This window comes from Uloborus diversus, chromosome 4, assembly GCF_026930045.1.
Source record: "Uloborus diversus isolate 005 chromosome 4, Udiv.v.3.1, whole genome shotgun sequence".
Classification (NCBI taxonomy): domain Eukaryota; kingdom Metazoa; phylum Arthropoda; class Arachnida; order Araneae; family Uloboridae; genus Uloborus; species Uloborus diversus.
In genome coordinates this window covers 92,790,500-92,815,102 of record NC_072734.1, presented here as the reverse complement: position 1 = coordinate 92,815,102, position 24,603 = coordinate 92,790,500, and the positions used below count along the sequence as shown (strand labels likewise).

The window sequence follows — 24,603 nt, the reverse complement described above, 5'->3', positions numbered from 1 at the left end:
GACTTCGACTTGATTCACCGAAAACTGAATACCTAAATTAAAATTTTAGCGTAAAAATAAAAACAAGTCAGGTCAACTATAATTATTTCACAGTCAAAACCATAGCGTCGGAATCTGAGTCAATCTCATTTTGGGGTAAAGGAGTCGGAGTCGATTATCTCAGAATCGGAGTCAGTCATTTGTCCTCCGTGTGTAAATTTTTGCCAAAGCTACGAAGTCAGAGTCCGATTAATTGCCGCGCACAGAAGTCGGAGTCGGAGTCAAGTGCCCCTAAATTCTCGGAGTCGAAGTCTGGAGTTTTACGTCAAGAGCTATTTCCAACAAAATTTTTTTGAAGTAAATCCGCCTTCAAGTACGGAATCTACATTGACTTTCAGTTTCCCCGTAGGCGCTAATGTTAAGGGATTTGAACTGTTCAAAATTGAACGGAAAATTGTTTAGATGAAAAAGTAAAATATGGGGAATGAGGTTTCGTCGCCGAGATCTCTCGAACAAAAAAAAGTTTTTTCGAATCGGACTATTCATTCAAAAGGTATTGGGGGGGGGGGGGGCAGACAGACAGACCGACAGACATTTTCCCCCCATCTCAATACCCTACTTTCCAATTTTTAATTTTTCGATATTTATTTAATTATTTTATTTATTTTAGACTTTTTTTTTTTTTTTTGCGATATTTTTAAGATGCATTAAGCCTTCTTTCATGCTTTTTTCTTCTTTTTCTGACTTTTACTGGGAAAGTAGGCTAAAAAGCAATCTTTTTACAGTTTTGACTATTGATTTAAATTTATGGTCTCTATAAATGCAAAACTGATTGTTAACACGTAATGAAGCAGTAAGAAGCAAAGGGGGGTATGTGGACTTATTAGTTTTTTGTGTGAAACGCGTGCAATATTCAAACCGTAGACAGGTTTTTTTTTTTTTTTTTTTTTCAAAAAATTTCTAAATTGTATTATACAGCTGCACCTATTTACTATTATAGTCCCTTACCTCAAAACATATGAGAGTTTCTTGTACCATTTTTATTTTCTCATTTTTAATTTTGGAATTACACCCCTTTGTTTTAGGTGCTTTATGTGCTTCTTTTCTGTCACAATACAGGTATAGTCGAAAAATAAAACTGTTAAGTAATTAAGCAAAATAACAAAATAAGATTTTTTTTTAAACGGAGATCAGAAAGTTTAAGAAATTTAGAATTTTGTATTTTTTTTAACATAAAGAAATGTTAAATACTTCTTACAAATTTCTAAAAATAAATTTTTTTTATATAAATAGGAGAAAAAAAATCTAAAGTGAAATTATAGACATACATACAAAATATTTCTTTTAAGCTTTTATTTTGAAATTATACAGTTTAAAGATTTATGTACACCATTTCACCGGGGATATTCACCCAAAATTTAATAACATAAAATGTTGATAAATAAATACATGATACAATTAAATACACACACATATATAAATATTTATTTATATATTTTCCCCCAAGTCATGCTTTTTTCACATTTCTCATTCAAAACAAAAAAAAAAACAAATGATCAATAAATAATAGGTGTTTAATAAATAATGGAAGATACTCGGAAATTGCACATGGTCCTTCACCATGTTTTCTAGGAACAAAAAGAATGTAAAGAAAAAACACAGATTTTTTAAATAAAATTTTAAAACCATCAAAAGGAAATTATAATTTCATTTCCTCATAAATTGCCTTTCGGTGAGTTAGATAAAATGAATAAATGGAAGTACATTTCACTCACATTTTCAATAACTATTATGAACGACGAAATTCCCATGATATTAGGCTGCTAAGTAATCATTATTGAATATCATCGTTTTAACTTCTTAAAAAGTTTGTTGTTTATTTATTTTTTGTAAGTTGATTCTAGCTGACAATGTCAGAGTCTGCTATTCCCAAAAATAAATTTGTCTAATAAGCCACCATAAGTTATGAAAGTGATTTGACGAGTAAATTTTGTTGGCGCTATTATAACTTAGAATATTTTTCGGTGATTTAAAAGTTAGTTGCTTAAATCTATTTCTGTGAGTAGCCAATGCTCGCAGCTCTGTCATCCTATTATCCCCCTAGCTTCATTTTACAGCATTCAAGTTATTGGCAGTTTAACTGTTCTACACTTCAAGCTTCGGTTTTGGTTTTGTGCTTTACAATAGTTTTACTTAACCTTTTTTTCTCTCGATCTATATCACTTAACTACTTCCCACGGGCCACAACTGTAAAATAAAGGAAAATTCTGAACCTCAAAGCCAGACTAGTGAAAAAAAAAATTCCTTTGCAATTATTTACCAGTTTTAAAGAGCTCTCAAGTTCCATCCTTTGTATGCACCAGGCAAACGTTTTCCCTCTGTCATGTAAAGTAACGATTATATGACTTACGTTAGCATGGCTCTGAGGTACAAAATTAATGTGCCTTAGAAAGAAATCGTCGTTTCATTGTGTCATGCAATTTTCCAATCAATTAAAAGAAGATCCATACAATCTTCTTCTAAATACAACCAATGTTTCGAGTTAAAGGCAAGTTGCGTATTGCTGCTATATAATTACATAAAGAGTACGCTGGCTTTCATTTCTTATTTAAATTAATCGAAATCAGTATTTACAAAATTCAAAACTACAATTGGTTTTTTACATTTGAGGTCTAAAGAAATTAAACACTTGCATCGTTGTATTTTGACAACCTTCAACCAAAGTTGGAACATTACAGCCTTGGATCTTGTCATCAAATACTGTCCCCGGGGGGCATGAGAATTCGTACGGGAGGAATGTGCTTCCACTCTCTCCCTGCACTCTAACGCATGAATGGAATTTCTGGCAGTTGTAAGGGTCTCTCCATAAGCCAGATTGTGTGCAGACGAAATTTGGTCCATCCACGGCATCATGTTCTGGTTCTTTGGACCAAGGAGCAACCGTCGTGGTCGTAGTTGATGCTGTGGTTGGTGGAGGTGGAGTTGTCGTTGTGGTAGTAGTAGTTGTCGTTGTTGTAGTGGAAGTTGTTGTTGATGAACTGTATATATCAGATGGAGAAGAATCGTGATTGGATGAAGGCTCTGGAGGTAAGGGTAAGGCTATAGAAGGATTGGCAAACTCCTCGTTGATAGCTGTCAGGAGTGGATATTTCTTTCCATGGCATTTTCCTTGAAAATCGTCAGTTTCAATTGACCACACCATTCCACCACCAAGACGGTAGTATTTTGCATAATTTACCTAAAATGATATAAATAATTTTGGTGATTCAATTTTACACTAATGAGAATGCTTGGTACTAAAGATACCATAGGTTGCTTTCTTAAAATACTATAAAATTTGGTTAAGGTAAAGAAATTACAATCGATTAATTCCTTTTAGTTTTATTTTTCTGTTTTAATTAAAAATAATTTCGCAGTTTGATTGTCGCATGTGTAATATTCTAGATTCAACAATCCTTCATAGACCCACTCTTCGCGCGTCAACGGTGGTGTTTGGAAAATAATAATGAAACGGTTAGCGGATGAACATGAAGATACTGTTTTACTGGACTGCTATCATATTACTAGAAAGTCTCCTGCCATGGTATGACGGGTGAAAATGGCTTTTACATTTGAACGAAGCAATTGCCTGTTTAGTGATATTTTGATGGTTGAAATTTAACCGTAACTCCGGTGTATTAATCCTAAACTCCAATAGATATAGGGTTCATTGATGACCACTTTTTCGTTTCTTCACTCTCCTAAAATGACAGTCTTACCAGTAAAGCAGTTAAGTTACCGGATTCAGTTCAGCTTTGTCAAAATAAAACCCCCTTTAACAATTATTTAAAAAAAAAAAAAAAAAAAAAAAAAAAAACAAGAATCTCCTCTATTTTCTTGTAAAATATATACAAAATTCAAACAAACATTCTCAATTGTAAAGTAATTCATGTTTATAAATAATTTCATTGCTGGTGACGTCAGAGCGTTACTCGATCAGTGATTTTAGCTATTATATATATATGAGGATCACTATTATACTTTTTTTGTTTTTGGTAGCAATTAAAAAGCTTGGCCCACCTACCAACGACAGAGCAAGTAAAATAAATTTAAATAAAATACTGACATTCGCAGTAACTTACCTTTAACCGAATGCTTGCTTCGTTGTCGTAGCCTACCCACTGTCTGTCTTGAAATGCGTAAGGTGCCATGTAGTAATCATCCCATACAATATTCCATTGAGAAGATCTCTGCGATTCACATATCTGAAACAGTAAATGAATCGCATATTTCAGAAAGGACATAAGTTCACATTTTCTACAAAATTGAGTTAGCAGCAGTGGTTTAACTGAGCTTTCATGAAGAGAAATTGATTGGTGCAGAAGAAGAATGTGCTTTGCATTATACAGGGTGTTTCAGTGTTTCAGAATTCCTTAGAGGTGTAGAGGGACACGAATCATATAGCAATGGGGGGTCGGAAATGACCGCTTGAACCGAGAAATTTTAGATATGCCGGGAATATTCCAGACTGTTCGGAGTTCCACGCGCTGAAGATGTGAAGTGTTCATTGTAGCCGGTGGATAAAACTTCAAGCACTTGCTTTGATCTAAGGCCCCAATATATACGAGCTGGCGCATCAGCTTAATTTCTATTCAGAGTCACAACTGACTACAACTGTATTTATGTCGAGGACTGCATACTAAGTGCCTTGCCTCCATTATTTTATATACCGATAGATGGCAGCACCATCACCAGATCGAACAGTTAATGAGAATTTAGAACTAGTGCAGGAGCTAATAGCTACCTAGTACTAGCACCCCCAGAGGTATCGTTTCACTTGGAGGACATTGAGACCACGAGCATATTTAACGTCGCCCAGTCCCCTTTAATGACAACGGTGGGTCTTCGATCATCGAGGTTCGAACCCAGGACCCTCCGGCCCCGAATCCGACACTCTACCGATCGGGCTACCACGGCCCTGCATCAGCTTAAGATCAGCCATTTTGGATCGGAGCGCGTGTTTGAGTGGTTTTCGTTTCTGGCAAGCTATCGCGTTTGGCGATTGTTCACTGTGAGTGATCATTAGCTGCACGTGAATTGTTTATTAAATAAAACATCATTTACGGCAAATTTGGAGAAACACGAAACTTTGCTATGGTAACCCTAGCTCCGCAACAATGAAAAATCCGATCCAAAATGGCTAAACTTAAGCTGATGCGTCGGCCTATCTATATAGCGGCTCTACTTTAATCCATGCACTTTTAGCTTTTTTACATGCAAAATGAAAAAGATTTTTTCACTTACGGTCTCTTACTTTATGGTGCTTTTATGTACATCACGGCTTCAGGAAAACATTTCTGACCCTGCATTTTTATATTATTTCGAGTTTTCACGGTGCACCTTACCCCTCTTAGAAGTTCTAAAACAGCAAACTGAAACACTCTGTATTAAACCTCTGACTGCTCTATTTTCTTAACGTTGTTGCTTAAAAATATGCATATTTTTAATCCATAAAAAAGCAATATAAAATTTATGTACTAAACTTACAAATTACGTTAGAATCTACTCTAGTAATTATAAATCTTGTAACAAGCTTGAAGGGAAAATTCTACTTCACATTTTTTTACACCAAATTTGGTTTTGATTACGATTTTTTTTTCCCAATTGTTTGAGCAACAAACAACACACTTTCGGTGAAACCCTTTCTCGATTAAATTATGAGGTAGGTGGCATGCAAAATGAGCGATCAGACAGTGGTTTTTTAGTACATTCTTCAGAAAGTGCATTACTGACATTTTAATGATGAAATAGCGGAATAAAGTTTTTAAATTACGTCATTCACTTGGAAATCGCGGGATGAACAAATTATGTCTTTATCTACGTTGCCCGTGGAAATCGCGGGATACGATGTGAGAGTGTTTTATTTAGTTAATGGTCACGTTGTTCATGGAAGTCGCGGGATATGCAGGGAGAGAGTGAAATACTTTATTTAGTTAGTGGTCACAGTTTTCGTTTAGTACAGGAAAGGCGCTGGTCAAGGACTAATATGTTTTTTTTTTTTACTTTTTTTTCGTCGAAACGTTAATGAAGAATAGCACGTAAATGTGACATGATAGCAGAATCACTGGATTGATCTGATTTAAAGAAAGGAAAGTAAGTAGTATACCGATACTCTAGCCTTAATTAGGATCATAATTCCACATGAAATCGCGTTTTATTTTGTCACTCAAACTATTTACGTAAAAAAATTGCAGGAACCATGCCTTTTACGCAGCCCAGTTAAGAGCAATGAAAATGCGAGTAAAATAAAATGGATTTATTCTTTAGAATTTTAATATGATAAAATCTATTAATTTTTCAAAAAAAAAGAAAAGAAAGAAAGAAAGCTCCCCACTCCCTTTGTATTTATAAAATATTCAACATTATGAAATATTTCCTGTCTTTTTCTGTCTTTCAATTTTCTAGCCTTTGAAATTGAAATCCATTTCAATGTACACAAGTCGTTGTACAGTGCTGGCCAAATTATTACACTAAAGATTTTTCTTTTTTTGTTTTTGAACACTATTTGTACTAAAATACTATTTATATTAATATTAAAGTGCAGTACATACTGTAAACTGATTATTACGTTATTTTAGCATAGTTTAATGTTTGCAGGTGGAAGCACTGTCTGCTTTGTTTATGTTCTTTGTTTATCTACCTACCAGGAACATAACCTCAATCAGCTTAAAAAGTTCACTAGTTCTTTTTATTAGTGTGTTCTGTTATATTTAAAGTTAGTTTTAGGTAATTAGTGAGTATGTGTATGTGAGTATGTATAATAGTGAGTATAAACAATTTTTTACCTCCTTTTTTAAAAGTTAAGAAATGGTGTAAACCTTCTGAAAAGTATGCCAAAAAGACTTAAAATCTCATCATGAACAAGGGTATGCATACTAAATATTAGATAATTATTTCACTGTTCGTTAATGTGTCTATAGTTATGTAATCAAAAAAGAATTTGCTTTTAAAACAGTCTTAGTCTAATAATTTGACCAGCACTTTGCATTTGAAGGGTAGAGAAAAGCAAAGCATGCTAGCATAGATTTACCGTGAAGTGATTTCAATGAATTGCCGAATACCCATGCTAATTACTGTTCGGTTTATACACAAACCTGAAGGTTTTTTGTCACTCGAATGAAATAGACAAGTTTAGTAACACTTAATGACAATACAATTCATTACGATTTTTTATATATTTCGTTCTGTGCATACGTTTTAATTTAAATAAAATTGACAAAAATTGTCTTACAATCGTCTGTTCTTTGAAATTGAAATCAATTTCCATGTACATCTGAAGGGTAGAGAATAGCAAAGCGAGAGAGTATAAATTTATCATGAAGTGGGATTCCCGATTACCTATGCTAATTACTGTTCCGTTTACAGACGAAACTGAAAGTTTTCTCTTAAATAAATTTGACAAGCTCCGAACTAAAATTTTCTGGTGTACAGAAATTTTAAGTTTGTCGGATGAAATTCCAAATTTTGACGATTGATAAAGTACGGATATGCACACATAAGTGCATCCAGTGAAAGCAGACACTCGGGTATTGAAAATTTGAATATTGTAGTTGTGTCACCAAATTTGCCGAATCATCGAACAAAATTTTCCGAATAAGGAAATTTGTTTTGGGAGGTCTCAATGACCTCCCATCGGGACATCCCTGTTGATAAGATTTGCAACACTTGATAACAAAACAGTTCATTACAGTCTAATAAATATTTCTTTCCGTGCATGCGTTTAAATTTGAAATACAGTGAAATCCCGTTACAAACGAACTTCAAAAGATCGCAAATTTTGTTCGTTGTAACGAGAGTTTTGTTGTAATGGAATTCCAGCAATGTAATGGAAATTAAAACGGGACTGAAGATTTACTTCGTAGAAGCGGATATTTCGTTGTATTGGTGTTCGTTGTAACAGGATTTCACTGTAAAGTGGACAAGAATTGTAACACTTTGTGGTCTTACTTCATTATAACCTAAAGATCCTGGTTCCCGAGTGTAAGGGCCAGCCCTTCCTTTCTGTGGAGCAGATGCGTTGAACCCGTTGATTTCTGCCCTTTGCAGGGTGAAGGATCGTCCGTAGAGTCCCATACCCAGCACGAGTTTCTCTCGTGGAGCTCCTTTGGAAATCCAGTAGTTAATAGAGTAGTTCTAAAAAAATAAAACAACAATTATTTTTTGTAAGAGTGAGTGAGTTTTTTTTCGTTATGAAGATAACACGTCAGAGTTATCGTTTATAATAGTAATGAAAAAAAAGTATGTCGTAAAGGACACACGACAGAAGTGAAACTTTCATCTTTTCTTTCTTTTTCTTTTTTTTTTTACATTATAAACTGACACTTCACCCGCACGTTTTCTATCACGCCACGCTCTTGTTTATTGTGCACTTGACTTAGGAGAATTCGCACTAAAATTGTATATTTTAATGAAGAAAATATATTACAAACTTTAGAGCAGGAATTAGTTAATGCATATACGATATACAACTATAAGTGTAAAAAAAGGTTATCAATGAAAAAACTCAAACTTCTTATACTATTTGCAGGGCGATAAAACTGTTAATTGAATTAATTTGTTTCATACTTATTGTATTCAACGAAATCGTCATCTTACCTCGTACTAGGGGCAAGTATCAATTAGCATTCTTTTTCTACGCTCATAAAAAATAAAACACTGTTAAGGTCATCATCTTGCCCCATATTCTCCTACGGTCAAATGCAGATCCCTACTGTATGATTTTTTTTTAAATTTGTATTATTATCACGTATCAAGACAGGGTTATTTGCTCGGTAAAAGCTCTTTCAGAATACTTGGCTTCAACACATATTTCAAATTCTAATATAGTAGTTTAGAAACATGTAAGAACAGTTTTGACTTCCCCCACCCCCTTAAACGTAAATTCTGGCGCGCTAGTGCATAAAGAACGCATTATTTATGGTTTTGTTATGGTAATATTTCTAAATGGATGAACAAAAGTCGTTTCCCAACTCTGAAAAAACTTTTTTTTTTCTCAAATATCAAGTTGCGTTTCAGTGTATGTGACTTAGGTTGGAACCATATATTTTTCACAAAAAATATTCCGTTACTTTCCTCGCTTAAGGATTGTTTCAAAAAGTTTTTTTTTTTTTTTTTTTTTTTTAAGCTCAAATTATCGCATTTAATAGTTTCAAAAACGACTTACTTTTCAAAAGGATGCAAAAATCCAATAATTTTTGCACCAACAACAGTGCAAAAATAGAGTTAAGAAACTTCCAAAATAACATCTCTACTTTGTAAAAGATATGAGTACACTTGAAAAGTTGTATACTATTCAACTTATCTTTTTTTATTTACATCAAGGCCGTGGTTGCCCAACCTCTCCCCCCCCCCCACAAGAGTCGCACCTCATATTAAAATGGTTCTTGCGAGCCAGAAAGCATATAGAATTCCAAAATACTTAATGTTTTTCTAAAGTAACATGAGGAAATATGGCAAAGGCTACAAAATTACATACCAAGAATTGTTATTATCATTGATGCTTACTTTATTTATTGCACCTGTTTTACAGAAACCAATTTCTGAATATTTGGCTCCAAAGTTGTTACATTGTCATTAACTGTACTTTTCGATTTAACAAAACATCGGGCCACGCGGATCATCTTCGCGGACGGGATGTGGCCCACGGGCCGTAGGTTGGGCATTACTGCATTAATGTATTTACCAACTTGATTTTTTCGTTTTTCAGTAATTTTAAACATCATTTGTATCGATAGGAAAAAAGGTTATATTATTTTCATCATTATTTAATATCCTGCTTGTTACTTACCAAATTGAGCATTTGATTTTCTTTGTCATCATCAGGTCGCGCATACATTGGTGCATTGTGTCCGGTAAAACTTTCCCAGCCACCATGATAATCGTAACACATCACGTTTACGAAATCCAAATATCTGGGAAAATAGTAAGAAGAAAAATGCGTAAGGTAACCAATTACACTTCATATTTGTCTGTCACAACACGAAGAAAGTAAAATTAAAACTGAACACAATTTTGGGAGGCTCTAAGAAATGTCTCAGATAAAGAAGAATGGACAGATTTGACAAAATTGAGACAAATTTTTCATCATTAGAGAAAGATCATTAGTTAATCTTCGTAGAAATTAGAATCAATCGTTAACTAATTTTGAACAAGTTAAAAATTTGTTTATCTATTTAGCTCACGAGAGACAGGTGAATTCGGAGCGTTTTGAACTCGGAATTGAACAGATAGCTCATCATTTTCCTATCAAAATGATGACTGATTAACGAGTTTTGACTTTGTCTATTTTGCTTCTAAATCACCGCTGAGATTAGAACTTATCGACTTTATGCTTGACCAATGAATTCAAAGATTGTCTTTTGAACGATTAAGAAGATCGTAATAAGCGGGAAGAGTTCAAGAGTTGTTAACACGATTGAAGCAATCAGTCTAAAAATTGTCCAACTAACTCAAACCGACTGATAAGTTCAAAACTCGACTACATGCTATCTTAAGGTAAGTTATTGATGAAATTAGAGCTTATATTGAACTTATTTCTGACTTACTGTATCAGAGCTTGACCCTATGACTAAATAAAGTGTTTGGATGTGTTAGTGTGATTTATGAACTCGAAACATGCTTAACTTGTGATTGACACATGAAATCACAACTTATCGACTTGACTTACGTCTAACTGTTGGGTTCAAAATTTGCTGTAGATTAAAAGACCACAGAATGATCGTATTTGTTTTTGGTCTACTTGACATCTTAAGTAAGTTATCGATAAAATAAAAACTTAAATATTGGACTTAAATGTTGGACTTAATATTGAGTTACTGAATCAGAGCTTGATTCTGAGATAACTAACTGAAGTGTTTAGATTTCTTAGTGTGATTTATGAACTCGTAACATGACTAACTTGTAATTGACGAATGAAGTCACAACTTACCTATTTAACTTACGCCTGACTACTGGGCTCAAAATTAGTCGTAGATTAAAAGATCATAGAATGATCGTATTGGTTTGGTACCATGAATTTTAAAAACAAAAGAAAAAAAAACTGTTGGAAAAAACATTTTACTTAGGAAAAGGATAATCAGAAACAAGAAACTTACTGCGTAACTTGAGGAATGTCGTAAGCATCGTCAATCGTCTTCTTTCCTGCTGATACTGCCGCTGTTAGTAAGAGATTATGTTTCCGAAATTCTGTTTTCAATTCCTGAAAAATATCTTGAGCAATTACCAAACAGGCATTTAAAAACAATTCTGCGTTCACGGAAAATATAGACCTAAAGTAAACAAATTGGTTGCCAGAAGGTTTGCCACTTTGGGAACTTTCAATGGAATACTAAAAAAGAAAACCAATATTATTCCTATTCTTCGTCTGCTTGGCAGTAATTTGTTCTTTTCCATGCTAAACACGTGGTTGACGCCGCCAAATGGTGCATTTCTTTGTTTACATTTAGTCTATCTTTCCCGTGAACACAGTATAAAACGTCTAGACGGCAAGTCATACAAAAAATCATCAATATTTATAAATACCGTACCAACTCTCATATGTAATTGGAATTAGCTAGTAATTTATTTTCTTCAGCACTTCTGTTCTATACGCCTTTCATAAGCAAATATTCACGTTTTCGATTGAGCACTTTTCTAACACGAAAAACGTAAATATCTCTGAAATGAGAGCCTATCAGTTTTTTTTTTTGTCTTTCAACGCAATATTCGTGCTCAGTGCGTTAAATTCATTCAGAATTGTATACTTCCCTTGAGAAGCAATTCATACTACCAAAACCTGCGCGCGTCTGTCTGTGTGTGTGTCTGTAACCTGATTTTCTTCGTACTGTCAATGTCTACCAGGTCGATGACGATATCGTTCGATACAGGACATCCAGAGAGAGCCATTACGTCCTGTCTCGCCCCTCTAAACCTTAAGAAGCCGGAGATAAGGGGGAAGACATTCAGGATGTCCTGAGGACATTCACGGTAAAAATATTAAAATCATCAATTGTCACCCGTCGCAGGCGTCACTGCATTGAGCCATATGAAACATGTTGGCGTCCAAAAAACGGTTGATCAATGGGAGGCTGTTCGCTTGAAAGATGAGTTCAGGTTCAGCCTTCAAAGCAATAGCAACATTATTTGAATTAGAAAGGGCATGAAACACGTTATCGCGTCCGTCAAACATTCGCAAAAGATTTATGCAGATGGGAAATGTCTGTTTTGAGAGACATCCAATTGAATCAATTCACAGATCTTCCTTTGCAGAAATGCAGATGCTCACGATTCTAAAGATGGCGTCATTGGTGCTTAGATGTTCCCTTATGCTGGTGCAACAGGTGATGATCTCGAGCTATAGGATAATAACGGTACATAGAATCTACTTGCATTGTGGAAGAATATCATTAGAACCACACAATTCAGTGCACGGTTTGATCAACTCCTTCATCGGACCTTTAACCCATTAAAGTTCACTGAGAGTTCCATCAAACTTTGCCAAATCCCACTTCGCCGAAATGAACTGATGTCTGATTTTTAAAATACAGCTAATAACATAGCTAATAAATTTAAGAAATTTGGTAAGTTAAGCACAAAATTGCATTTCAGTGAGTTTCAGCTTTGGGTTTCTTCAATTATACGATTGCCACAAAGGTCATTGTTTAAAAGTTAATTACATGAGAAATAAGGTAATGCTGAGGTTTTTTGTTTTTTTCGACAAGTCATTCGTACTATTTAAAGATGTTATTTAGCTGCAGATTTTGACTAGAGAGTTTGAGGTTCTACGAGAGTTTAATAAATAAATAGATAAAGTAAGCAATGTATTATAGTTATCTGCATACAACTGATCATTAGTAAGCAAGAAGATATAATTTTCCTTTGTTTGAAAAGAAGGTCTCCAGACCTTTTAAAGCAACCACTACCTGAAGGTTATATTTCTGATCTTCAAATTTATTGATGGTCGTCATTCATGCTTATATTATCTCAAATGTCAAACTAACCAATAAAATCAACTTACCCTCAGCAAGGCAACAAAGTTTTGTTTATCTTCAGGTTTACCACCTCTGGCGGCAGGATATTCCCAATCCATGTCCAAGCCATCGAATTCATACTTTTTCACGAATTCGACTACGCTATCAACGAATATTTTCCGAGTCGCCTGGGAGGCAGCCATGTTGGAGTACCTGGTCGACCCCTCATTCCAACCTCCAATGGCTATTATAGTTTTCAGCTTTGGATTGATTCTTTTGAGGTTGTTAAACCTTTTAAAGGCACCTGAAAAGTGAGAACGGAAATTATTTCTTTGATTTATAGCAAAAGTTAAGAAAAAAGTGTTTTAATGTACAAATAATAGTACAGCTTGCAGAAGCATAACGTGTTTCATTTATTTCTGAATTTAGTTTTGCTTTTTAGTACTCCGGTTCAGTTGTCACTAGCTACTTTCACTAGGCACTCCAATACTTAAAAACGTTGAGCTTGAGCGGAGGGTCATGATTTTTACGTCGTGTACGCAGACGGCGATTTTGAATACATGATTCGCCCATCGACTTAAAATAATTGAAAATTTAATTTAAGTATCAACGGCTTCGGGATCTTTGCAAATAGCTTTTTTCAGTCTATTCTAACAGGGAGAAAATTAATCAAAAAAAAAAAAGAAGAAAAAAAACGGGAAACAACCCCATTGGTTTGAGAGAAAAATCGCGATTCAATTTTATGCATAAAAACTGTCTGTTATTACAGTAACGTTACAGATGAAGCACGTGAAAGGTAAGTTGATTTTTTAAAAAAAGTTTTTAGTTTCTGTTGAAGTACACCTTGTTTTAGAATTTTTCAATGTTTCACTTTTAAACCAGAACAAAATTAAAACAACTCGAAAACTAAAAATTGTTTAGCAGGATAAATCTGGTTATTTGAGCCTTCTGATACTCTTGATTGGTTAAATATGGACTTTTTTTTTTGCTATTTTTATTTATTTATTTCTTTATTTTCTTTGTAAATGAAAAATTCTGATCATTCGTGAACTCGTTATTGTTCAAAAAGTAAATAGCGTTTCAAACCGTTTCTAGAACTAATGCACAAAATGCGTTTAACACAAAATTCGGTCAACGAACTAAATTTACAAAACTAATTTGGATTTACAAAACTAAATTGAAATAGAAATCTGTCATGGGATAAGTAGAATGCTTTACTATAATTTATTACCTTTTCCATAATTCTCTTCTAGATCGTAGTAGGGGTCAAGGCATCGAATCTTGTTATCATATCCCAAACCTACGAAACCATAGATTAAATGCGTGCATATGTAGGGATCTATGTTCTCCACTGGAAATTTACCTTCTCCTGGCCTATAAACGGCCCAGCTTCCGTAGTAACAGACAACTTTGTAGTCGTGTGAATCAGCTGCAAAATAAAAGGAGAAAGTGTTGCGTTATAAATATATACACGTACACAGTTAATGAGGCGGAAAGTTATTTTCTGTTAGTTTTAGTTAGATTTCTAGTAATCTATTCAAAATGAAAGGTTTTTTTTTTAAACGCATTTCTGAACGAGGTGACAGTAAGAGCAAAGAATTATACCTAAACTGAGAGATCACGTGACTTTAATAAACGCTTCCTTCTCTCGAGATGAGAAAATCAAGAATGAAAGCAGAAGCAAACCTATTTTTTACTGAGTCTCAACTATTGATTCTTATAATTTTTACTGATTAAATCAATTTATTCATTAACGGGATTTTCCCTCCGTTTTTAGCGATTTTTGTTTCCTATTTCATGAATGTTAGTTCCTGCTTTTCCTTTATTTATTTATTTATTTACTTTTTCGATGTGTTTACGCAAAAGCGGACTAAAAATGCTCACTAACGTCTATTTTGGCTTGATCTCTACGAATAAATGGTTGTTTTCAATTGATTTCAAACATTGCAGGCTCATTGAATCTGAAGGTATGTAAACAAGGATTTCCAACAAAGGTTATTGTTGACAATTTTGTAGCTTTCGATTTATCTAAGACAATGTTATCTTCATTCTATGCTTGAATTGAGATCATATTCATTTCTTAAATCAGAGGACAATTTAAAAGAAAAAGCTGTCGTAAGGACGCGCGATAGAAGTGAAACTTTATCTTTTATTTTTTTTCCACATTTTGAACTGACACTTCAACAGCATTTTTCCTCTCACGCAACGCTCTTGTTCTTTCTGCACCTGACTTAGGCATATCCACTGAAATATTGTATGTTTTAATGAAGAAAATAACTTAAACAACGAGAACACTAAAAAAATGCTCGAAATCCACTTTTTAACTGTTGCCAAAACAATGGAAAATAATGGTATTTTTAAAGTCAATTTTGTTAATAAAAGTTAGCAACCAAATTTCCAGGCTGAATTTAAGTAATGTGGATTAGGCTTTAAGCTGATGATTTGACTTTACTTCAGTAAGGAAATTTATTTCGTTAAATTTATCAGCAAAACTAATCTTATAATCACTATTATTCTTCATTGATTTTTGGCAACAATTAAGAAACAACTACGTCACTTCCGTCACACAAAAATGGTGAGGATCAAAATTTTAACGACTTCACATAAAAAGTTTCACTTAAAAAATGTTTTATATGTTAATTTAAACAGAAATTTTAAAAGGGGGAAAGAACAATTTTGTAACGGTTTTATCTCCAATGTATAATTCCTGTAAATGAACATAAAGGAAGAGATAAAGCGTAGAGTTTTTTTTTTTTTTTTAATGTACACCTCAGTCTCTCAAAGTGAGGTCCGCGTGATCATGTCAGGGGGTTCGGGGTGTTAGTCTGCTAGAAATTGCAAAATAAGTAAAAGTAATTTCAGTCGCAGGGTAAGCAGCAATATTTTAGTTGAAAAAAAAAAAAAAGAACAAATGCGCACTCCAAAAGGTTACGTTGAGAAAATAAAAATAGGTGCACGTTTGTGGTGCACACCACCACAGTGAACCCACCAGTACTCTTGGTCTGAACATAACTTGCCAATTCTAATGTAGTACTTCATATACCTATTAGAACTGTTCTACTCGTATATGGACTGACTATTATGTTTCCAACACATAGTTACACATTTGTACATTTATGTTCTGTTATATAAAATGGAACACACAACTTATATGAAGAATCTCACTTAAACATGGCTAACATTGTTTAATTCACAAACTGCATGAAGTTTGTTAGTGAACTTATAATAAGAATAATTTGATAACATTTATTTCTAGAAATTAGTTTTTTGACTAATTTTTACTATATAACAGTGCAAAATAATAATATTAAGCAATTGAAACCGGATAGTTATAACTCAGGGCTGTGAAGTCGGAAGGAAAATGGGCGATTCCGACTTTCGAATCCTGGATTTTGAAACGTATGATTCCTACTCCGGCTTTTTTATTTATTTATTTTTTTTCAGTTTTAACGCTTTAAGGAAAGGGGGTAACCCTTAAATAGAGATGGAGAGTACTAATAACTTTTTATGAAATTTTTGCTTTGCATTATATTGTAAACTTAAGATGCATACAACGTTAAAAACTTCAATTAGAAAATCAAATTTTCCAATAGTTGCATTAAAAAATGAGATAATTTAAAAATCTCCCTTTTTTATTGAAACTGATAAATTTGCTCCCCTTTAATGTTTGACAAATTGATGTTGATCAAATCCTGTGCTTTCAATTTTTGAAAGCTGCAAATTTGAAAAAAAAAAGCTTTTTTGCTGAGTCAAAAAACTTTTCTTGAGAGAGGGCGGTCTGCCCCGGGTGACACACATCTGGTGGGTGACACCCCAAGTTAATTTCACAGTTTATAAAATACATAAATACTTTAACTCTGAAAAATTTCCCCAGTAAATCTTAAACTATATTCAATCTATAAAATTTCAACAAAAAAGGACACTACATTGCGGGGAGATTTTATTTTATTTATTTATTTTATTTATTTAAACCCTACCAATCACCACCTATTCCAGACGGTGGTGACGGCTCCAGACATACATGTACCGTATTCCGGGGACATTTATGTCTGGAGCAAATTTTACACAAAATGCAGCGGTATACAGCTTTGTACAAATAGCTTTAAATATCTATATTTCTTCTTCGCTCAATTTTCAATTTTAATTTTATCGACTGCTTCAAAATAAACCTTAATATGAAGATTTTAAGATTAACAGCATTTATTGAGTATTGTAACCAAGAAATCATATACTTATTTTATTTCATACTTTTTATTGAGAACCAAACTTATAGATAGTCTTGAAATTTAAAAAACAGATATTTTTTTATTAGATCTTTCGCGCAGATTCGCGCTAACATTTATTTGAATTTACCGAACACCCTCAGAAGTTTCCTCCCGAGGTACGGAACCCTACTTGCTCTTGCACAAGGGATACATTCTTTTTAATATTTTACAACTGAGATCGAAGTAAAAAAGTGTATTTATTATTTTATTTGAAAGTGATTACTTAGAAAATGTTAGGCAACAAAAGTGGTGGCTCACATTTTCTATTATTTACAGAAAGTTAAAAAACAAGCTATCTAAGTGATGGCATAAGTAGTTATTACAGAAGGTTCAATAAACAATCAAGCCGATTGGTTGCCTTTATACACGTAAATCGAACTAATTGGTAGTCAGTTTTTTTTTTTTTTTTTTTTTAATGCAAAGGAGAGTCAGTGAAAATTAAAGGGAAAAAGATTCGGATTCGAAGTCGGCATGTTTTCTAACGACTCCGACTCCCTTTACTCCAAAATCAGTCCGACTCCGACTCTTCGACTCCAGCTCCTACTCCGTATCCCTGGTTATACCACGAAAACAGGAAAATGAAATAAATAAACAGCCAAATACGTTACATATTAAAAATAAAATTTGAATATCATATAATTTTTGTGTGTGTGTGGGGGGGGGGGGGTTACAGGGGTTTCGCAAAGTTGGTACGTTTTTAGGTGGGGATCCGGGATGCCCTGGACTTGGAGAGCCTCTGATATAACCATAACAGGCCATTTTCTTCTAGTGATGTTTCTATCATATTTCAGTATTTTCCCAAATTTCTTAAAAAAAAAAAAACAATTTCTATAAAATTTTAATATTTTGGCGGATTTTTTTTTTTTTTTCTGTGTGTGTGTGTGTACCTAAAGAATATCTTCTGCTTTCTTGAAATTTTCTCTTTCTCGCTTCGAATACTGAAATATTTTATGGTGTGAAGTTTCTGAGTTCAAATCTGTAAAACTTCCCTCCAGCGAAGAACGGGATTTTTGAGGGTACATTCACTCCCAGAAACATAGCGGACTTTTAGGGGCCCAAGTTTTACTGTAGGGTTCATTTGAGGCCTTTCGATGGGGGTGTAAGGGCCAAGGTCGTACCTTAGAAACAACTCAGTGGGTGGGGGAAAAGGCCCCTTAACGTTTCGTGCTATCGACATCAGGGGTGACCTTTTCTCCCCCCCCCCTTTTTTTTTGCTGTACATTTTGAAAGGGGCCCTTAGGATTGATTTTTCAGGATCTTGGATTCCTGGCATCAAGAAAAGTTTTGCTGCTGTTTTTGAAGTTTTCGCTGTTTAATTTTAGGTATAAACAGCGCTGTAGTTTGAAGAAACACTTTAGGACTGGAGGGGGGAAGGGGGGACTCGCCGAAAGAAATGGAACTGTGGTTTAAAACCAATTTGAATTACAATACAAAATCAAATAGTTCGAGGGAACGGCGTCCCCTCACTTTCCGTCCTGAACTACCGTGTACGTTAATGTAATTAACGTATAAACATCTGCTGCATCGTTCGAAATTTGAATGTAATGCTCCGTAACTGAAATTACATCATTTTTTTATGAACTGCATTTCGAAAACGTCATTTGAAGTTTTTCCCTTGGTTATAGTTCGTTGGTACTGCTCTGCTGAAATTTGTTCCGGAAATGACGTTGACCGGAAATAATGTGCCCCATTTTGGATTTTTCTTACAGTGCAGCAGCGAACATCATACGAGGCAGTGATAAGCAAAGGGATGTAAGTGGCAAAATTAAAAATTTGGAGATAATCAGAATAAATGGTAGGTGAACCTCTCCTGTCTTGGGAAAGAGATAGTACAAGTAGCCCTGGTAGATGCTGCTATGCAGCATGATTAAAAAAAAAAAAATTGAGACCTAGGAAGTTATTTTTTAACGCGTAATTCTCAAAGCTTGAAAATGTCCACATGCATTCCTTTGCTTCTCACTGCCTCATAAATATTTATATCAAAGATAACAAATTAATATTGAATAAACGAATAGCTTCAATTTCATCAGAAAATTAGAAATAGTTGCTTAAATTTAACACTAGGATAATGTGTTTTGTTAAGGAATATTGCTTGTACATTGTTCAGATTAATTACTTTATTAAGGGGTCTAAGGACTCTTAACCTTCAAAATTTTCGACTTTCTGGAAAAAATGTATGTTATGCATATTTTTATTCTGAACAGTTTGATACCTTATTTATTACCATACGCCAAAAACTTTTCAAGTTATTGTAAAAATGCGTAAACTTTCCCCATAGAGATTTATGTTAACAGCAGCTGTTTAAGCCTCTTTTTCTCAGGTGCCGGTTTCTTCGGTTTTCTTGTTTTGCGCGCATAATATCTCAGAAAGTTTATTATATATTTCCGTAAAACTTTTCATACTTGTTTGTCTGGTTTATATTTATGACCTGAACCTAAATTTGTTTAATTTCTTTTAAATTATATATTTATTTTTTGAAATTTTACAAGTCATAATCAAAAATTTCCAAAATTGTGGGTAAAAATACATATATTTTTTAATATTACCTTTAATTTTTAGTTAAAGTTTAGGTTCAGATCATAAATATATACCAGACAAACATGTATAAAAAGTTTTACGGAAATATATAAGAAACTTTCTGAGATATCATGCGCGCAAAGCGAGGAAAACCGAAGAAACCGGTACCTGAGAAAAAGAGGCTTAAACAGCTGCTATTAACATAAATCTCTATGGGGAAAGTTTACGCATTTTTACAATAACTTGAAAAGTTTTTGGCGTATGGTAAAAAATAAGATACCAAATTGTTTAGAATCAAATTATGCATAACATATATTTTTTCCGGAAAGTGAAAATTTTGAAGGTTAATTGTCCTTAGACCCCTTAAATTACTATTTTTCACTTGAAATACCTCGAAATATTTTATTTACAAACTATTATAAACTGGGATTTGTAAGGTTATGCTTAATCTATTGTTCAGCGTTGAGAAATAGCTCCCAAAACAAGAAACTTAAAACAAAATATTGAATTAAATGATTGAATTTAAAAAAATGAATGAACATTTTAAGCCTTACTTTTTCCCACTTCATAAAACGTAGCGGAGTGATCCTTTACCGGGGAAGCATGGGTGACTATGAACAGTATCGATACAAGAAATGGAGTTTGGAAATATATCCACATCATCAATCAAAAACTCTTCCTAAAAAATGTAAACAAATAAATTATTTTTAACCATTTTAAGTGCAATCTTTTTAATGACAAAATAATTCGGAAATAACAGTTGCACAATCAAGTTTGGACGCTTAAAATGATATTTCGCAATATTTCCAACTTATCAAAAAGTAATTATTTCCCTAGGAAACAGAGTATATCAATATGTATTATTTTAGTTTTCGATTGCATTGAGGCATCTTATGTTACCAATGTTTGACACGAGTAAATTGTTGCAAATTTCAATGCAAGTCTTTAAATTGTTAAACCTTTAATACGTAGAATCTTTAAAAACATTTTCTTCTAAAGGCGTCCCCTATTTTTCGCCAACACAAAACTTACTCCGCTCCCCCTGTTTTCCAGTTTCAACGTTACCTTTTTATATATTTAAGAGGGGAGGAGATTTTAAATGTCGGCGAAAAGCTGGGTAAAACCCTTCTAAAGAGTAAAGGCAGAGCCAAATAAATGTACTTCGAATTTCCTAAATGATTCTTGGTTTCAGTAAAAGAAAGGAGAAGGTCATGCTTACGGACTGATTTGCTTTTGATAATTTACTGAGCGTAAACAAAGCTTCAAACCTATCTTTAAAAGCTATTGTAGCAATGGAAGAGTGATCCCAAGATTAAAATGACATCCGACAAAACCCTTTTGTCGAATGTCATTCTTCATCTATAAGAGCTCACTTATTTTATTATAAACTCACTTATTAATCCCATCGAAAAAAGAGTTCCTTGTAACCCCGAAACACGTGTTATGCAATTAAACGTTGTTATTTCTTATTTTACTTTCCAAGCACAAAGGTATTTATTCAACTTTATATGCAGAAAGTTACTACTGGCTAGGGGATTTAAGGGATACTATCTAAGGGAAAACTTTCAAAATTTTAAAGAATATTACTAGCTGTTCATTCACTTGGGCGGGGGGGGGGGGGGGGGTCATTTACTAGTCGGCCTACTCTGTTACGGGTACGAAAGAAAACAGATAGGACGTTGCAGTACCTACTTTGTATCAAAAAACAAACAAAAAAAAAGAAAAGAAAGAAAGAAAGAAAAAGAAAAAGATGAAAAAGAAAAACAGAAGCGAACATTTTTTGGAGCTCTTTGGGATAATGATTTGAAATAAAAACCTAGACTAACAAAATAAAGTATTCATGTTTTATGTAATATGCTATGTGCTTCACCTAGTATACAGTTAAAGAGCTTTGCATGTTTTTTTAGATTTGACTGCTTTCACATTTCACTTTTCTTACGTATTTCAGAAACCGGTATACACGAAAGTCGAGGTTTCCCCTCATTCTTGTTGATAAATTTCACGAATACCCTGTTCCATTCAGATGAATAAGAAGCCTCAATTTAAGCAATGGCAACTAGTTGATTTAAAAAAAAAAAGACTGGAAAGCAGGAGAAAAAAATTTAATAAAAACTTATAATAAGTTCAACTGAGTAAACATATTGAGAAATTTCTTCCATATTGTAAAGACATTGAGACCCTACCTGCTCTGATTAACTAACAACAGGATGCGTTAAAAAATGTGTATACAAGTTGAATGCAGAAAGCAGTTGCAGCAAGTTGAATGCAGAAGGCTGTGATAAATACAGAATTTATTTCCCAGCCTACAAGTTTGAAATTCTGAAAAGGAAGACTACAGTTCTATTTGGGAAATAGATGTGCGATTGAGCCCTTCCGTTTAGAAGGTACTCCAATTGAGACTTTCCAATTAGCAATGCAAAAGTTACTGATTCCGTTTTCTTTGCCATCCGCCGCCTTAGCTCTGGCTATAGGGCGGTAGCTTACTGAAATTATTATGCCTTGCCTTCAATCTTCAAGTTGAACCGAACCATTGCTTCGGTTACTCTTCTGGTCAGTGCTAATTTTATATTAGCTACCAGTTTGTTTGGCACTCTTGGCTTCCTTAAGAGGTTTTTCCCCGCCGGCTCAGTCGCTTCCTAAGCCGGGCTGATGAGTGCTAATAAGCACGAAACTGCAGTCCTCGGTTGGAATTGACTGAGCTGGCGGTGTATTTCACGCATCCGTGCTGCGATCGGAAATGTAAGGTTTTTAATAACAACAAAAATGTGCAGCATCATAGGTATATGCGAGAACAACAAAAGCATGAGTGCACCGCTGTAAACCTGTAATGTACTTTGGAGCGTAGAAACACTTCATTACATGCAGTTCTGCCTTAAGGGCGGTAACTTACTGCTTAATACACAAGCTTTGCCTTCAATTGACAAGTTGCACTGCATCATTGCTGCGGACTCGCGCAGGTGTGTTAAATTTACTTTAGCTACCAGTTTATTGGCACTCTCAGCTTCAATGAGATGACATCTGCCTCCAGCTCGTTTACTGTCTACTCCAGACTGATGAGTCCATAATAAGGACGAAACAGCATTCTCCGAATGTCATAACCAGGATGTCGGTCCTTAGCCCTGGCTTAAGGGCGATAACCCACTGCTGAACTCTTCAGTATGAGGTTCGAGAATTGCGTATCGAAATCCCATGGGATATTTTGCTCAGAAATCAATCGATGCTGACAGTAACTATTTTGAACATTTTATTTAACTTCTATTTTGAACATTCAATTTTATCAGAAGATACACTTTGTTTTCAGATTGAACTCCAGCTCTACTTTTAATAGAAATTTTGCCTCATGGATTGAGAAATAAATGTTTTGTGGTGTTTTAAACCATTTAGTTGATACCTTTCAATAAAGCAATGTTTAGTACAGAGGCTATAACGATATGATCTGCGAACCCATAAGAACTAAATCCATAACTATTCGTCTTGAGTTGAAAAGCTATGATTAGCAGGGTAATTTGGGGCTAAGTGAAATAGCGGAACAAAATGAAGTGGTGAAATATTTATTCTACTTTTACTGCCACCTATCTAGTAATATTTTAACTATATAGTAACGCATGTCGTGTACTCCAGTCAGGAAAAACTATCTCTGAATTTTAGAGCATATGATAATGCAAGCAATTTTCAAAAATCGATTCTCATATTGTAGTATTTTGTTGAAAATCAAAAATATTTTTTTTTTTTATTATCAAATGGTAAAGTTCTTGTTATTAACATATTTTAAATTTTTACTGAGACTTACTAATATTCAGTATAGTATTTATTTATTAAATTGTAAGCTTATTTGTGTTTTAAACGCTTTGTGCAATTAGCTAAGTACATGTGCAGCAAAGTGGATGGGACAAAGTGAAATAGCTCATTTCGTTTGCTTATTCAATCCTTTATCAAATTACTTCGTGTTCAATTATAAATTAATTCTTTAACATTCCTTCATTTCATAATTCTCTTATTTATTCCTTCATTCTTTTATTTTCTTAGTCATTCATTTCATTTTCTTTTTCATTCATTCTCTTATTTTCTTATTCATTCTCTTATTTTATTTACTCATTTTTTCATACATTAAATAATTTATTTATTCGTTCACTGTTTCGTTTTCTTTTTATTTATTCATTCATCCTTTTATTTGCTCACACATTCATTGGATCAAAAATATTTTTAATAAACGACCAGAATATATTTCAGTAGAAAAATATTTTATTTTTCACTTCGTCCCATGAAAAAAAAAATTTTTTTTTCATGATGTTTTTTTTTTTTTTTTTTTGAAGGTGCAAATCTACAGCTAAAATTTACAAATTATGTTTCAATGCAAGTATGTTTCAATGCAAGTTTTATAAACAAAAAAAAAAATGTTCATTCTTTATGCACTGTAATTTTCAAGACATATTTTCCATTTGTTCATTTTGAAAAATGTAAGTTACCTAAACGATTTCACTTTGCCCCACATTCCCCTATATCGATTTCCAACGGGTGTTCTGAAGACAGGTGGCTGTGATTTTTAAATAATAAAAGGCATTGACGTTGCGTACATGTGTTTCATCATTTCATCAATATAAACAAGTTTCGTCTAGAAATAAAACAGTTACTTTCTCGTATACCAACATTGATTTTCTAACATTAAATCAAGATGTTCTCAATTACCTAAGATTGCAAATTATGTCAATAATATCTTTTTAAAACCCAATGCTTGAGAGTACAATTTCACTAGTGTCAATAGAAAAAGAAATGTCCTAAAAAAACATTTCTCTGAGCATACTCTTTCGAATCTAAATAGGTAAAAAAATTATTAGCAAACAAAGCAACAGCGCCTT

The 24,603-nt window shown here is 33.7% G+C and overlaps 1 protein-coding gene across 1 annotated transcript; it reads right to left on the bottom strand.

Moving 5' to 3' along the window:
• Nucleotides 1-1,385: 1,385 nt before the first annotated feature.
• Nucleotides 1,386-15,204, bottom strand: LOC129220709 (probable chitinase 2). The gene is made up of 8 exons (XM_054855139.1): nt 15,192-15,204; nt 14,197-14,394; nt 13,013-13,269; nt 11,112-11,215; nt 9,806-9,929; nt 7,966-8,151; nt 4,101-4,223; nt 1,386-3,217 (listed from the first exon to the last, which is right to left on the bottom strand). Exons 1-8 carry the CDS (start codon nt 15,202-15,204, stop codon nt 2,639-2,641), a joined length of 1,584 nt encoding a protein of 527 aa, XP_054711114.1. The 3' UTR covers nt 1,386-2,638.
• Nucleotides 15,205-24,603: the final 9,399 nt, after the last annotated feature.